The sequence below is a fragment of the Leptosomus discolor genome, chromosome 12, assembly GCF_034619465.1.
Source record: "Leptosomus discolor isolate bLepDis1 chromosome 12, bLepDis1.hap2, whole genome shotgun sequence".
Taxonomy (NCBI): Eukaryota; Metazoa; Chordata; class Aves; order Leptosomiformes; family Leptosomidae; genus Leptosomus; species Leptosomus discolor.
In genome coordinates, this window is record NC_141402.1 from 8,850,587 (window position 1) to 8,866,774 (window position 16,188).

The following is a 16,188-nucleotide window of genomic DNA, read 5'->3' on the forward strand; positions in this document are numbered from 1 at the left end:
GAGCAAAACCGGCACAAGCGCCTGGTAGCTGTGGGGGAGACCTGCCCTGTATTTCCATGAGTATAAACTGCCTTAAAATCACTCCAGGAGAAAATGACTAATTGCAAGCTTTCAGGGCTTTAAGGATATTCAGGTAGCTCATGTCTGTAATATGCAGCATTACAGACAAGAAAGACCTCTCTGCTGCTGTGCTTGGCTGTCAGCTTCACCCAGGTGCCTGCAGGAGGAAGGCAAACTGAGGTATTCACAAAAGCACTTGAGATCCTTGAGTCCCTGATCCCACATGCCGTGAGAGATTTCTCCATCCTTGTTTCTGGGCTTCAGGATGACTTGCAGAGCTGTCCCCACGGCGGAGCTGGGTCTTGGCTCTGCGTGCGCGGTCTCACTGCCATGCCCCCTCCTTGGCCGTTCCCGCTGGGCACAGAGCTTTTGCAGGAGAGCGGTGCTGCTTGAAGGCCTTGCTAGATCCTGAAATGCATCCAGGCCACTGAGGATGCTGGTACAAAAAGTTACTTTAAAAAAAAAAAAAAAAAAATGTTTTTTAGGTTATGGTGGATCGTCACTGGGTATTGTTTATTACAAGCCTGTCACTGAGAGAATCACAGTTGCAATGATCTTTCAGTGAGCAGAAGAACCATACTGAATTTGCCTGCCTTTTCTAGTATGAAGCTGCCTTGAGCCTGTGTGCTTTCTGCAGGGCTCAGCCAGAGAGAGTGTCTCCAGAGAGATGAAGGGAGAGGTCTCTTAAAAATTCCTGCAGGAGTGCTGCTACTGGACTTGTGTATATAGGGACCTCCAAATACTGTCATTATATTCCTAATTAGAGGCTGCTACTTTGCCAAGCCATAAACAAACTACAGTTTGTTTCTGAGATTTTATAATCATCCCGAAACAGGCCCCTGCCAGGGTACCAGCCCTGCCCAGCTCCTGCTTGGTGGGCGTGCTGAGATGGGAGCATCTTTGTACAGCCCATCCTCCCCTAAAGCAGGGTGAAGGATTTTGAAGGGCTGGGACTCTGGTTGCAGGCTGGCAGTCTAGTGCCTGACCTTGCTGTATTGTCGCAAAGGCTTGGGTTGCTTTGTTCTCTGCTCATTGTTCCAAACTTCCCTGAGTGGTCCAGTCCACTCAGCCACAGTCTCTGCTGGATCTGATGGGTGAACTCCTGCAAGTCCACCCAGAAGCCATGAACTGGCTGAAGATGGTCTTGCTATCCGAATGTTCTCAATAATTTCCCTTTAGTAAGTGAATGACCATGGTGTTTGGATTATTGGTTGCTGTGGGGAAAACTTGAGGATTTGTGCTCCTTGACTGTATCTGTGCAGCTGCACTAAGACCCACCTCCAAGTTTTGTAAACCTTACTAGCGTTAGAGATCTTGTAACGTCTTTGTCCCTCACTGGCTGCATCTCTGACTCATTTGAGACTTGGCGGTGTCTCAAATGCAAGGGTGAGCTGGCACAATACTGAATTGAGAAAGCTTGGCATGACCCTTAATGGAGGGAGAATAAAAGTATGTTTTGCTGGAAAGAGGTTTGCATCTGTCTGTGGGGTCTGCAGGGGCTGTTTGGCCAAGCCCATATTTTGGAGCGTTTTGAACAGCCCTGACCTCTGGGTGAGTGCCAGCCCAGCGGCAAGCCCTGCAGATGAAGCTTTAGCAGTACTTCTGTTACCACACGGTTTAGCTAAATCCTTGCCCTGTGGGGAGAACAGTTGCTCCTCTCCCTGTGTGAGGATGAGGTGGGTTTTGACATACAGACAAAAGAGAAATTGTTTATCCAAATTTTTCATTGTGTTTGAGTGGGAGGGCCAGATGAATACAGGATTGTTCTGTTGAAATCATTGGCTGTATTGCCTGTGTTTAAATAACTGAAGGCATCTGAGATCCACTGCTTGCACAAAAAAAAAAACAAACAAAAAAAACCTAAAGCCATGTTATTTGTCCTCAGTGGAAGTCAGTCAAGGACTCTGATCAGGAGAGCTCTGACTGAGGCCGCTTGCACTGAAGAGGCAGCCAGCAGAGCTTGTGTGTGAAAATGCTGCTGTCAGTCCAGTGCTGAAGCGAATGAACTCACTCCAGGCTTTGGCTGGGCCGGCATGTTGTCCAAAGGCTGGGCACCCACACCACCCCATGGTGCAGTGTGTTCTTCGTTGGTGTGTTCAGTGCCCTTGGACTAGCAAGGGTGAGAACAGCCTCACCTCCTGCCCATGCTGTGTTCGGCGGTGAAGTGCAGCCACTGGCTGGTGTGCTTCAACCCAGCCTAGCTTCGCTCTTGATTTGGGACCTGTGGTTTTGTCACGTGGTTTAAGGAGAGGAAGCATGAGGCTGGTTTTGTGGTACTGCAGAGCTGTTCTCATTGCTTTGACGAGCAGAGCCGCTCCAAGCACTCTCCTCAAGCTGGGCCCACCTGCTGTGGAGCCAAGCAAGATGTCCCCGGCCCCAGAAACTGCCCAGCTCAATACCAGAGCCAGCCTGTAGCTGAGTGAGGGCTGTTGAAGTTTGGAGCTGGAAGAGGAAGGAAAGGAGCATGCAGGTGCCCACTGGCTGGCAGATAGTGGTAGGGACATCACCCTGAGCAGGGCTGCTGGGGAAAGGCAACCAGGAGGTAGGGGATCAGTTAGTCAAGGCAGAGTGTGCTTGGCAGGAGAGAGGAGAATGGGGAGATTAATGAAAAAGGCAATGGTGTGGCCAAAACAAAGCACTGGGGCAGCATGATGGATGAGGAGGGATTGTCATATGTGGGTGACAGCAGAGTAAGGAAGAGGTTAACAACAACTTAAGGAATGGAAAACTTAAATTCTCTTAATCCCACCAGACCTTCAGACAGCAGGTTACAGTTGTGTAAGCGTAGTCCATAAAACAGACAGCATAAACACTGGGTTGCACAGGCTGCGGAGGACCTGCTGCTCCTCGTTGAGCAGAGCTGGGAGGCCTGCCCTGCCCGCGCGCTTCCCCTCACCCCCACGCAGGAAAGCACCAAAGGACAGGGAAGATTTGGAAATTAGCCCATTAGCTGCTTGACTTGCTTACACTGACTAGCTTAGGAAACTTCAGCACCTAAAAAACACAAGGCAGTTGCTGTTAGGATGTTTCCACTTTAACTGGCCAGCAGTGTGCTGCAAGATATCAGTGGTGCGTGCTGCCTGTCCCTGCAGCCTTACTCGCATGGCCGATCTGGTCGGCTGACTGCGGTTTAAGATTAACGCCTTCCCATGCAGGGCTTGTCCATACGCCTCTGAGTAAATGATTTGAACGTTTTGGCAAAGGCTTAGTAGGGACTGCAGTCCAAACCCAGCTATGGAGCAAGCGTACTTGCTGCTGGAGGGCTTTAGCATCCTGAGACATAGATAGTAGGAAATCTGAAGTGAGGGTGGTGGAAATGAGGTAAGACCTTACGCAAATACTATTTTGAGTGACTGTTTCCTGAGGACTGCGTTCTCCTCTGATAACGCCTGGTGCTGCCCCAGGGAGGTCAGTGGCACAGCACCAGTTTGCATCGTCAGGAAACGCGGCTGTGCCCTTTTCTGTCCCGCAGACCGGATGCCTCTTTAACTTCTGCATTGTATGTGTTTATCTTATAAAGTTCAATTCCTCTGACTCAGTCTCTTAGCTTCTAGTAGAAAATCTTCTGTCTTGGGGAGGAAACCTGATGCAGAGCGAGAGTACCAGCTGGCCACAGAGGTCCCTGCAGTGTCACAGGCTGCCTGGGTAATCCCAGATGAGTGTCTTGGTCCTCCCGCATGCCCCTTCCCCTTTGGGAATAGCAATAAGGCCATTTTTGTGTCTTCTGATGAAGAAGTGCGATAATGTGGTAAGTACAGCCAGGCACAAGTTTATGAAAGGACTCGAGCACTAGCAAAATTAGATGCTTGGAGCTAATGTGGGAATTGCCACCTTGGATTTAGGAGCTGAATGCCCACCTTAATTCTTCTGCAAGAGACTGAGTCTCCCCAGAGAGCAGGGGCGGTGGGGGTGTTGCTGCGTGTGCCTAGAAGTGCCGAATGACTCGGGCTTATCTGCTGCCTGAGCACAGCTCAGGCTCCAGTGAGGCTCTGCCTGCCTCCTTCATGAGGACTGGTTTATCAGCCAGCTTGGTGCGTGACCAGTTAATTGCAGTGGTCACTAAAGGTGCCAGTCTGAGGTGATTGTCTCTCAACCTGCAGTGTGATGGGAATGAGGGCACTGAGGTTTAGAGCCTGGTTTCCACCCTGGAGTCAGATTTCCAAAAAAATCTGTGTCCTCCCGCTCAGTATTGCTGTGCTAACATCTCACTGAGGACCTGACTGCTGGTGCTGCAAGGATGGGTGGCTGTCTGGGATGCAGGGAGAGCTGCAAGGCTCCCAGCTGGAATGGAGATGTACGAGGGCTGCTCCTTATTAGCTTAGCATCTGTTCAGGAGCATAAATGTATGCCTCACCTTTGTGTGAGTACTCAGCCTGTGGGCTGGTTTAGGAGAAATTAGTTCAGACAGCCCTTCTTATCTTTTTGTGCAAGATAGGAGCTTTAAAGAAGTCCCAGCTTTCTTTTTAAATTTCTTGTTTATATCAGATCATATTTCTCCTTTTTGATACTCCTTTAAAACTAGCGGCAGGGATGGCCAGTGGCGAAGTCGCAGCTGATGGCCAATGGGATTTGTTTGCTTTGCTGTGGAGAGGCAGGTAATAATTGCCAGGTGGACTCCAGGCCTGCGGAGCCTCCAGGCTTTTGTTTGAATTGGCCATGCTCTTCCTCTGCAGTGTTTACACAAATCCAGCAGCAGCTTGTCCCTGCTTTCTGTACTCAGTCCGTACCCCTCTTGTTCTCAGGGATTGAAATATCTTGCATGAGCCCAAAGTGCTCCACCGGACTGCGTTTCACCGGTGCAGGGTTGGGGGTTCAGTCCGGTGCTGCGGGAAGGGCTGATTTTTAGGTGAGATCAGTCAAATTGTGTAACGTCAGAGCCTACAAAAAGCCCTTGACACTTGGGCATCTGGGACATCTTTGCCTTTGTTTGAGCCTGTTACCCAAGGTGCAGCCCTGAGATGAGAAACAGCAGTACTACAGTCTTTTCAAATGTCCTGCAGAGTGTGTAACCCAGTGTTTGGGTTAATGTGCGCAGGTGGGCCCCCCACGCACTGAAGGACCAAGGCGGTCCAGTTTCTGCTTTTATGGAGTTGACTGCAACATAGTTTATTCAACTTCATATGTCACAATACAAATATTGATTAAATTTGTTAGTAAGGAGTGGGTTTGCTTTCTAATCCTAGGGTGGTTTGGGTTGGAAGGGACCTTTAATGATCTAGTCCAACCCCTTTGCCATGGGCAAGGATGTCTTTCACTAAATTGAGGTGGATGCTAATGCTGATCTTAAACCTGATTAATATTGCTGTGAATGCAAACTTGTCTTACTGAGAAAGGACTGTGCTGTCTAACAGATTCCTGAGAGGGGCAGCTTCTAAGTACAGAATTCAAGAAAAGGAGACACTATCACACCAGAACAAAAAAAAAAAGCAAGTGTGGAAATGTCACTCTTCAGAGAGAGGTGATTCTGCCATTCATCACTGTCATCCGTGATGACATCCTGAGGTCCTTCACCAGCTGTGACTGTTATGTCTATAATGATTGAAAACTGGACATGGAACAGGCTATTGCACAGGGACTTGTTGACTGGAAATCTGTTCACATTCAGGAACCACGCTGGCAGTTGATTTAGGTAGTCTGTCTGTCTGTGGGTTTCGATGCTCCCCAGCTGTGTCTGTTAGTCATAAACATGTTTTCTCCTCTTTCCTGTTAGTGTGGCAGGGAAAGCATTAATGCATGGGATGGGAAGGGAATTTGTACTGAGCATGCAAGCAAATGGCAAAACTGGCTTTAACAGCCACTTGCAGTGACCTCAGGCAGTCCTTATTGCCAGCATGGGTACAAATTTTATACACAGAGCTGCAAACTTCTGGGTTTTTTTTGCTTGCTCTGACTTTCATATAAAATGCAGCATCTTTTAAGGAGAAAGTGGAGTTGAAGGACTTAGGTTTTACAAGTTGGCTCACAATACTGCTTTCTACTTTTCTTCTGGAGAGTACAAATGGCACATTGTTGTCCAGCCCAGCTCTGGGGGAGAGGGTAGGGTTTCGTGCCGCTGTGCAAGGGAGGGCAGCCATGCCCTGCTGACCTGCGGACTCCCACACTGCCACCCGAACGCTACCAGGCTTGCTATGCACTGCCCACGAGCAGCTTTGGGGTGGGTGGCCTGGCTGGGCCAAAGTAGAAGTCAGACATAAAAATTGAAGAGGGATGTTTTTCCTCCATCTCCCAAAGGAAATGAAATCTCTGCGGTCAAGAAACACATGGCTGCTGTGGTGCTAGTGAGCTGGACACAGAGCCTGAGCACGTGTTTTCACTTGGGAGCATCTTGCTCTGGAGAAGCAGCCAGCTGCTCCTCCTTTCTCCTTGGCTTCTTGTACAGAGGAGAAGAATTTTAAAAAATTTTAAAACCCACACAAACTCTTGTGAGCAGTGAAGTTGTGAGGAGTTTTCAAGTCAAGAAAATACATTGACTTTTGTGAAGGGTGAAAATCCAGAGCTCACCACAGCCTTTTGAAAAGTGCAATGCTCTGTGCAGCTTGCGAACAGCATAATCAGTAAAACTACTAAAAAGAAATACGGCAAAGCCATGTTACTCAGTCTGTGAGCACAAGTAAGGGAGCTTCACCTGGCCAGCACAAGAGTTGTACCTGCAGAGCAGTCATCCCTTCCACCAGCAGCTGGGCTTTCCTTGGTGGTGCTTATTTTCAAACATAGAAAGGGGCTGAGCACAAACAATAACTGGGAGAGGTGCAGAAGCTCAGTACACCAGTTTTCTTTTTCTGGGGGAGACAAGGAGCTACCTGAATTATGCAGAATAAAGGCATAGCTCTGCTGTCAGCTTGTTTTGAGGACCTTGTTTCACAGATCCACTGAAATGGTAACAGGGGAGGGGACAGTGATGGACAGACCAAGTGATCCAAGATGGAGTTAGAGCTCAGCATGGCATGGGATGTGCACCCATACCTGCCATTTCAGCTCCCGCTGCCTCTTGGGTGTCACTAAACAGCCGTGTGCGATGTCTTGGGGACAGCCGCAGAGAATTGCTGCTGCAGAGGGTCCTGTGGGCCAACGCTTGGGCTTTGCGGTATATGTAATCCTCCTGAGGCATCTGGGATTTGCTTGTAGCGCTCTTGCTACTGGCAGGTTTGTTTTCCGTGTTCAAGCCATGTAAGTACTAGGTGTTTGCGTTAAAAACCCTTGCAAGGTGGAGGACAGGGGGGAGTGCATTCCTGTAATAAATGGAGGAGCTGCACATTAGAGAGGAGTTTAACTGATGTTTACTAGATAGTTTGCTCTAATAGATGAGAAAAGCCATGGCCCAGGTCTGATTTTTTTTTTCCACTCATACAGGTGTGAATTAGAAGCAACAGTCTTGAATCAAATGTGGTGAAAGCACCACACATGGGAGGTGAACCAAGCAAAACCACTCTCCTGGAGCTTGTCATTTCTCCCTTCTGCATCGAGCCCTGGGGGAACTTGCGCTGCTGATGTGTTGATATTTGCTTGTGCAGGAGGTTGTGGATAAATGAGGTTGCTCAGAAATTAAGGGTTTCGTGAGGACAGATAATCTTCTGCCTTTGGCTCCGTCTGCGTCACCTGGGATGAGTGAGGGAAACTTGGCTTTAGCCTTTATTCCTTCAATCTGAACGCAAAGTTCAGGGATCATGCCGTTTAACTGATGTGGTGCTTCTTCTTTTCCCAAATCAGCATCTGTATTTGCTGTACATGCTCAAAATCAGCCTTCTGAAGAGTCTGTGTTTATTTTGCTCTTTCCTGCTGTACTAAATTGACCTAAACTTGTAATTAAAGGCTGAAGTTTCAGCCACCCAAGCCAGGTTGGGCCATCTGCCTCCTACCTCATGGACATGTATATTAGGGCCTGAAAAGAAACTGTAAATCCCTACTTGTGCGGCTGGCGTGTGCCTTTGTTACCACTGCCACCAGGCACCCAGCCTGACGGCCGCCCCACCAAGCGGAGCAAGGATCTGCCACCTGCAACCGTGGGGACAGCACGGGGTGCCAACAAGGAGATGAGGTCCCCCCTGCAGACTTCTTTGCTTCAGCTTGCCCCTAACGCCCTGCTTTGTGCTTTCCCAGACCACTGCTTGCCCGTGACTGATGAGCCCACCTCCCCGAAGAAGGCAAAGAGCATCCCTGAGCACTGTGACTTGGAGAGCTGGTTCTCACCCCCTTCCCCTGAGTGGGCCACCGTGAGGGTCATCCCTGAGGAGGAGATGACTGAGCACAACCTTCTCGCTGTCCGAGTCATGGTCACCAGTGATGCAAGCAGGTACTTTAAAACACAAATAAGCCTATAGAAACCCATAAGAGCAGCTTGTTTTTCTCTGGAACACTAAGGAAAAATCTAACAAAATATACTGCTGAATGTATATAGAACCAGGGAAAAAAAAAAATAAAAAGACAAACTGCTTAGAATAACAATTGTTCTTTACTGCAGCCGTAAATCGCCCCAGACACATGACTCACTTTGCAGGAAATCTTCAAACATTCACATCCCACACAGGGGCCTGAATCGGAGAGAAAAACTTTTCCCTGATCAGCCTGGGTTCAGCTCTTTGTGTACCAAAAAATGTCGACTTAGGGGTTAGGGCAGTGGATGTGTTGTGGCCAAAGATGCATCCTGTCACATGGCCTCCTCCCACCTTGGGCATCATCCTGCAGCTCAGGACCCCAGGCCTCTCCTGGGGCATTTGAGGGCCTGCCCACCCCTAAGAAATCTGAAATGTGATGATCCTTGGGGAGCTGTCAGAGGAAGCCAAATTTCTGCATACAAGTTAGAATATATTGGCTTTCTGGGCAGGATTCTGTGGGAATTCATTCCATCTGAAGATTAGATTGGTATCTCCTGAGTAAAGCAGTGTTCCTTACTGAGAACTAAAAAAGAACAGGGGGAGGAGGAAAAAAAAAAAGGAAGAAAAAAGGCAAATCCAAAGCCAACTGCTACAAACACAGAGCTATTGCTCTGTAAGGAAACTCATTCCAATTCTTGACATCCTCTAAACACCCGTTTGTGGTGCTTTGTGTAGCTTGTGGAGAGCAATGCTTTTAGAAGTGCAACTTTCTGCTGTTCCCTGTGGTGGTTTTAAATGGCATTTGTGCTCTGCTGCATGGGTCTGGGTGCTCCGCTGGAGAAGGATGAACCTCTCTGGGGTTCCTCTTCCACGGGGGACAGATTACTTGGGACCCCCCCTGCAGAGCGTGTGCTTGTATCCCTCGCTAATACCCTCCGGCTCGTGGTGCCTCACGGCGCCTGGGCAGCCATGAGAGTTGGCTAATCCCTCTGATCCGAGGGATCAGCTCCCTTCCCTGTGGCAGCCCCCTTGGCTGGACATCGAGGCTCCTGGTTCCCTGCCAGTGGGACATGGTGCGAGGGGTGACGCCGCATCTGTCACTGGGGCGGCTGGTGCCAGCGGCTCCGAGGTCAGCCTCCCGCTGCTGCGGCAGCTCAGTTGCCCTTTGCCTCATGCTGCTCGTGCAGGCCAGCCCCTGCCTAAAAAGGGGGGATGAAAGAAATAGCAAGTGACGAATGGCACTGCTGAGCTGGCTGCGGGGCACTCGGTGGGACAGCAGCTCGGTGATGCAGCTTTGAAGTTCAGGCTTTAGGTACTTGTGAATAATGACCACCTATCAAGCAGAGATCAGAGGAGAAGCTTTGTACTATAGCACTTGCCTCCTTGACAGCCAAGGAAAATAAACATTTTTGGTCTTTAAAACAGAAATGTATCAATCAATGTTAATGGCAGGTCTTTTTCTATTTCTTATGTGTGGCACTCTGCCCAATCTCGGTGTGGTATCTCCCCATCCACACAGCATCTCAGCTATCAAAGACTTCATGTATTCATTTTTTTAAATATATCTGTATGCTTGACGCAGCTCGAAATACACCTAAAAAGTATGTGTTAGTAGTGAAATTTAAGGCCACTCTGATTCAGGATACTGAGGAACTTGGAGCTGTGCTCCCATCCTTGCTGCCTTGCTGGCCCCGGCCTCCCAGCACTGTTGGTTTGATCTAGGCGAAGCAGGGGTGCAGGACTGGCAAGCGCTACCTGTATGGTATTTACCCTTCCTTTATACTGTCTGCAGCCTTTCTTTTAGCTCTTCTTCCTCCTGCCTCCTGGGCTGTGCCTTGGGCTGTTATAATAAATCTTTACTTTCTACAAGGCAGTGCTATATAAACAGACAACAGCTTTCTCCTGCCACGCCAACAGGACTACCTATGGCGTAAGCTCCTCTTTTTTATGGTAGTGCTATTAATCATCACAACAAATCTAAGAATAAGGTTAGCAGTATTGTTTGCATTAAAAACAGGCGGAGTGGGATGGTGGCATGCTTATTTATGGCAATGGGAATGTGGTCACATCAGAAGGCCTGAAAGTGCCTGTTCCCTACAGTCTGGCCTTTAGAGATGAAAGAAATCCCATGATTATTGAAAAAAGGACTAATAATCACCTCAAACATTCAGTCTTCTGCCCAGAGGCAAGGTGACGTGTGTGCCATTCACATGTGTTTGTGTGTCATGTTTTTAATTACATTTAAGGAAGGAGTTGCCAAAACCTGTCTCTGTGATCAGCTCAGGTGCCTCATTGTGCTTGCTGTTCAGTGGGCTGTCCCAGTGGCTCCTGAAGAGTTCCTTTCCTTATTTCCTATAGGTGTCTTTTGCATATTTGAAGGCAGTTCACATAGCTTCACTCAGTCTTCTCCCCTCTAGACCGATGCTTACAATTTCCTCCAGCTTCTTGCCTAAGCCCTGTTTGCTGGGCCAGTGGCTGTCCACACCTCTCTCCTCTGGGCTCCCTTCTTGTCCCATATTGCAGCACCCTGTGGTCCAAAATGCTCTCCATGGCTCTGTGGGGTGCCCGGCACACAGCAAGAAATGATACTGCTGCAATAACAAATTTTTGCAATAACAAATTTTTGCAATAACAAAATACCTGAGTTTTACAGAGTTCTCACCAGAGCACAGATGCCAGCATGGCATCATCTCTCACCTCGGGGTCAAAATGGCTGATGCTGCATGACTTCCAGCATGGGTTCCCCCAAACTGCTGAAGGCTAGGAGACCCTCCCACCTCTCAGCATTTCCTCACCCTCCTTGGATTTATCTTCTGCCTGCAGTGCCAGTGCAGAGGCATCCACATTGCAGGAAGGGGCTGTGCCTCCCCCACTGCTTGCCAAGTGATGGGCACTTAGCAGCCGCTGCCACCTGGAGATGGGAGCTGGTCCCAGGTGGGAAATGAGGCAAGGCCCAGCAATAACCATGTTGAGTTGGTGGGTGAAGCCTCACAGTCAGAGAGAGCTGCCCTGGATTTGGCCTCCCATGAGTTCCCTACAGCATGCCTCTTATTTCCAAAAGTCTGGGAGGAAAAAGGTGAAAAGCGCAGAGTTTTGACCCTCATGCCTTCCTTCTACGTGGATTACAGCATTGCAAATGCTGCCATTTCCCTTTCTTTGTCTTGGTACAGCCTTGCAGGCAGAAGGGCCTGTCCCTGCTAACAGAGCTGTGTAGTGTTTCACACAAAGTATCTCTAGATGACAGTTTAATTCCAGGTGCTGAACATAGTGGTTGTGGGTGCAAATCTGGGCAGCAGAAGCCTGATAGGAATAGAAGTAGCTCAGCTGTGTAGCACCTACTGCAAATTAGTCCTGTAACAATGATAATAAAAAAGGCAAAATAAGGACATTAGCTCTGGTTGCAACATATCTATTTCTCTGCCACCGGCACAGCTGTCAGGGCTGACACTGGTGCTTGTTGCACTGAAGGGGAATGAATACCTCCATGCCATGAATCTTCTGACATGTCACACTTTCTTTCCGTCTTGCCCTTTTTTCCCCATAGCTCTGAGCTGGAGTCTGATTTTAATGGCGACTCGTCGAACTCTGGAATCAGTGAAGGTCAAACCTTGCTGCTGGAGCCCTCCGCCTGCCCGAGGCCTGTCCGGAGGTGGGAATCACTTGCCAGGAGCCCTGTGGTACCAGAGGAAAGCCCTAAAACATCCAAAGTTGCTGATGGTAAGCAGCATCCAAACCTAGGGGTGCTCCAGCAGCCCCTCCTCAGAGCTAAAGTCAGGGCTGGGGGAGGGGGAGAGGTGTCGAAGCAGAGGCTGTTACCTGTGATGTGGCCAGGTTGTACCTGTTAATGGCATCTTTTTTTAAGGGGGGGATTTCTGCCTTTTGGGTGCTGTAGCTGAAACAGCACTTCCACGATGCAGGGAAACCTGAAGCAGTTGTGCCTCGTGCTTTGCTTGCTGGGTTGCAATGAATGTTTTCCCGCCCATAAAAAGTTTGGATGTTATCAGTAGCCAATGCCATATTTGCAGTGCTGCCTAAGCAAGGGTGTTGCTGGGAAGCACTGGAGAGCTCTGCTTGGTTCAATTTCTATCGGTAGCTGCTTAAAATCTTTGTATCCAGTGAAAGCACAAGGAGGAAAGGCTATAGCTAGCAGAGAGGTGGGGAGAGATTTAGGAACAGCTTGCCTCCAAATGGAAACTCCTTGCTAGAGCTGGAAAAGGTCAGAACCAAAAGATGTGCTAAAAACAGCCAAAGAAATGGTTTTGCAGAAAATGAAAGGCCATCAGCATTCATTTCTTCCCATCTCCCACCACCCCCACATCCATATATGTATTTTTAATCCAAACAGAAAAGAGAGGATTTCATACGGCAATTTAAACTGACTCTTGAATAAGGAAAGCCTTGCTTAGGGCAAAAAAAGGACAGCAGGAACCCCCAAGGCGTGCCCAGCAGCGTGTGGCCCCATGCAGTCACTAAAGGATTTTATCCTTTTTCCTCTCCAATTTCGTGCCCTCCCCACCCCTGGCTGCTAAGGTCACCTGCCTCCTGCCATCGCCTTCCTCCCCGCCACGCCAGCTGGGCTATCTAGATGTCCATGAGCAGCCTGTCTCCCAGCTCCGCATCCTCACCCAGCTGCATTGCGGCATCCCCTCCAGTCTGCCCCGCCGCCCTCCCGCCCGTCTGTCTGTCTGTCTGTCTGTCTCGCTGCCTTTCCGCTCGTGCCCGCTTCGCTGAGGAAAGAGCCGGCGCCGGTTTGGGCGAAGCGAGAGGGGCTGAGGCGCCTTTCCCGTGGGGCTCCCCCGCGCTGGGGCCGGCGGGTGCGCGCTGCCCCCTCCCGGCCGCGGGCAGCGGCACCGGCACCTCGGGAGCGCGAGTGGGACCGGTCCCCCCGCCTGCGCCGGGCGGGCTTCTCCCCTTTCCTTTTCCCCTCTGTTTTCGCTCCCGGCTTTGCCACATGAGCTGACCACATGTGTCTTTTCTGTCTCTGTTCAGCGCTACAGAGAGCCAACAGTTTTCACTCCATGGCGTTAAATAAGTATCAGAATTGGAGGAGAAAACTCCAAACGAGTGAGTAAAGCCTGAGAAGTGACTGTCTTCTATTTGTGCTGTCTTCTGTTCTCCTGCCTCTTAAAGGTCTGCTTCTCTTTCTTCCTTTTGAAAGTTTTGTATTTTTGAGTCACTAGATGAGAAAACAGAGATAGAAAATGCACCAAATATTTCTTTTCCATTTTCTTGTCCTCAACACATCAAATTCCCTTTCTGTGTGACCGTTCCCAACGTTGTCACACCCACCAGTAAGTGGTGTCCACTCTAGTTCTCCAGTGGAGGAAATGCACCCCGATCCCAGAGCCGCGTGTCTTGTCTCTAGCCCTGCTTGCACTGATTGCTTTCGATTAGGTGCAAAGCTGGGTCTAACCTTTTCAGTATTACTTATTAGAAATGCTCCTGGACGTGCCGATTTACACCCATCTGCAGGTACTCTATCACCTCTGTTTTGTTGGAAAAATTGAGGTGATGATTCTGGGTTGCTGAAAGGGAGAGTACTGACAGGCATCCCGAGAGGTGAGCTGGTGAAAATAGGTGTTACTAGTTTTTGTCCTCTGGCAGTTTCACTTGGTGAGAATTGCACAGGAATGCAGTGATTTCAATAGCGATTGGGTCTGTGCTCAATTCGCTTCCCGAGCACAGTGCGGTCACTCCTTACAGCAAGGGCTGCGGCTAGGTAGTCTTCCTCCTGGGCTGTGGTCCCAAAACAAGTCAGCGATCCTCGGTCACACCTCTCTGCTCATAACAGGTTCACCTGCCTGCCTTGGCACAGCCCCTCTGCCTTGGCACGGCCGCTCTGCAAGTGCACTCTGTGCCTGCCCAGTCCTCACGAAGGACTCTCAGGTACCTGCCAGGATTGATCATACTAGTGTGGGAGCTGGGTGAGCTTACCAGCATCCCAAACCCTCTCAAAACTTCATTAGAAATGCGGTGGTATCTGTTAGGCTAGGGTGTTGACAGCCTTAAGTATAAAACATGAACATACAGCAGTGGAAAGAAGGGATTTGTGATTTGTGCTTGTGACCAAGTGCCACAGTTTCTGGGCATGGAGACAGCGTGTTTTGGGGAATGGTGGTGACAGCAATCTTTAACCCTGCCCTCAGCTGCCCTCTGCAACGAGGGGGATTTCTGCTGCCACTCAGAGTCCCAATTGCCTTCAGAGAATTTGAGGGCTCTGCTCCTGAAACAAGTAGGGTCCCTATGTCCATTAAGGGACCAGCGTTCACGCAGAGGCGTCTCATCTTGCTTGGTTTGAATGCATGAGCAAGCTGCAAGATTATTTGCAAATACCCACTGTAGGATGAATTTTTATATCTGAAAAAGGGAGACAAACTGCACCTCTTCTTCCTGGCACCAGGCTCTCCTCCGAGTCAGGTGCCTGCAGGTGGGCATGAGCACTGTCACTGCCGACCCCACAGTCCCTTCGAGGCCCTCGATGCCACTTGTCTGGGATAACTGAGTACGTCTCAGTAGAGGATGCACAGGGCTATTTCATGGTCCTGAGAGGATGCTCCCATCAAGCTCGACTTCAGCAAACCAGGCCCTGTGATGGGCTGTCCCTGGAGAGGCAGCTGTGGCAGACAGGCCACGATGGGGCTGTGTTCCTTGGGATTTACTGCACCTCCGAGGTGTGGGGACTTGCTGTGCTCTGACAGGCCTCTCTGGAGCAGCTGCGTGGGATGTCCCATGCCCGGGATGGGGAGGCAGAGCAGGGTGCCCTCAAATTCTCATGGCATCTGTGTCAGCCTCAGGACTGTCTCTGAGCACTGTACAGCATTTGGGGATTGGCTTATACATCAGAGGTTGGATTCACCAAAGGCTTGGACTTAAAGTCTTGCCTTAATTGATCTCCATTTTTAAAAGACCAAAAACCCCAATGCTTATTCCAGGTTGGGGGGGGGGGGGGGGGGAGGGGGGAGAAAGACTGTGAGAGAGGAAAGAAGAGAAGACCAGGGGCCACTCCTAATTTTGACTCATTTTCAGCTTGTTCTCAGCAAGTGCATTACTTAATTGTTTGCGACTTAATTTCCCCATCATTTTATTAAAATCTTCCGTGTGTCTCCAAAGGGCTCTAGAGGGAGCTAAAAGCTTTTGAGAGGGAAGCGAAGCGCTGCATGAATTTGTCTGAACCTCAAGTATGCTGTTAAAGTGAGGTGTAAAGCACATTCATCGTATACTGGGAACAGAATAAAGGCATTTTTTACTCTCTGGAGGAGCACTGTAAATCTTAGTTTCTATATTTAATCCACTTAATATTTGGTTACAAGAATTCATATGATCATCAGTCTCATGAAAGAAAAATCTGTCTCCTTCTCAGACTTATTTCCCAGAACACATATGTTTCATAAACAGCACAAGGTACAAGGCCAAGGAAAGGAAATCAGTGTCATGGCTATATTGGCTGAAAGGCTCAGAGCAGGATATTACCTTTCAAAATCTTTAATCCCTGTCACATGGCCACAGAGAACGCTGTGGTCTTAATTTATCTTGGTCACTTGGAGTAGCTTTTGGGCCAAGCAGATCATGATAGCACCCTAGGGAACTTTTTTTTTTTTTAATCCTGCTTTGAATGTGAAGCTGCAAATATGGGTTCAGCATCTTGGTGGGAATAAATCCATTATCCCTCTGAAAGATGGCAAGCTATGGCTTTGTGCAAAGAGATGTTATTGCGTATGCAGGCCCTGTCCTTGTAAGCTGATGCTTACACCCACAAGAGCTGTAGCGAGAAGCAGTTCTCCCCACAGGCACGTGCTGTTATCCTGCAGACCCCATG

The 16,188-nt window shown here is 49.3% G+C and overlaps 1 protein-coding gene across 4 annotated transcripts in view; it reads left to right on the plus strand.

The window, feature by feature from the left end:
- The window catches only part of MICAL2 (microtubule associated monooxygenase, calponin and LIM domain containing 2), a 106,452-nt gene that overhangs the window by 65,751 nt on the left and 24,513 nt on the right, over nt 1–16,188 (plus strand). For all 4 annotated transcript variants that reach the window (XM_086472413.1, XM_086472411.1, XM_086472412.1 and 1 more), the window contains 3 exons: nt 8,158–8,350; nt 11,917–12,089; nt 13,362–13,436. In XM_086472413.1, coding sequence (XP_086328539.1) covers nt 8,158–8,350; nt 11,917–12,089; nt 13,362–13,436 — 441 coding nt within the window. The remainder of the gene's footprint in view (nt 1–8,157; nt 8,351–11,916; nt 12,090–13,361; nt 13,437–16,188) is intronic.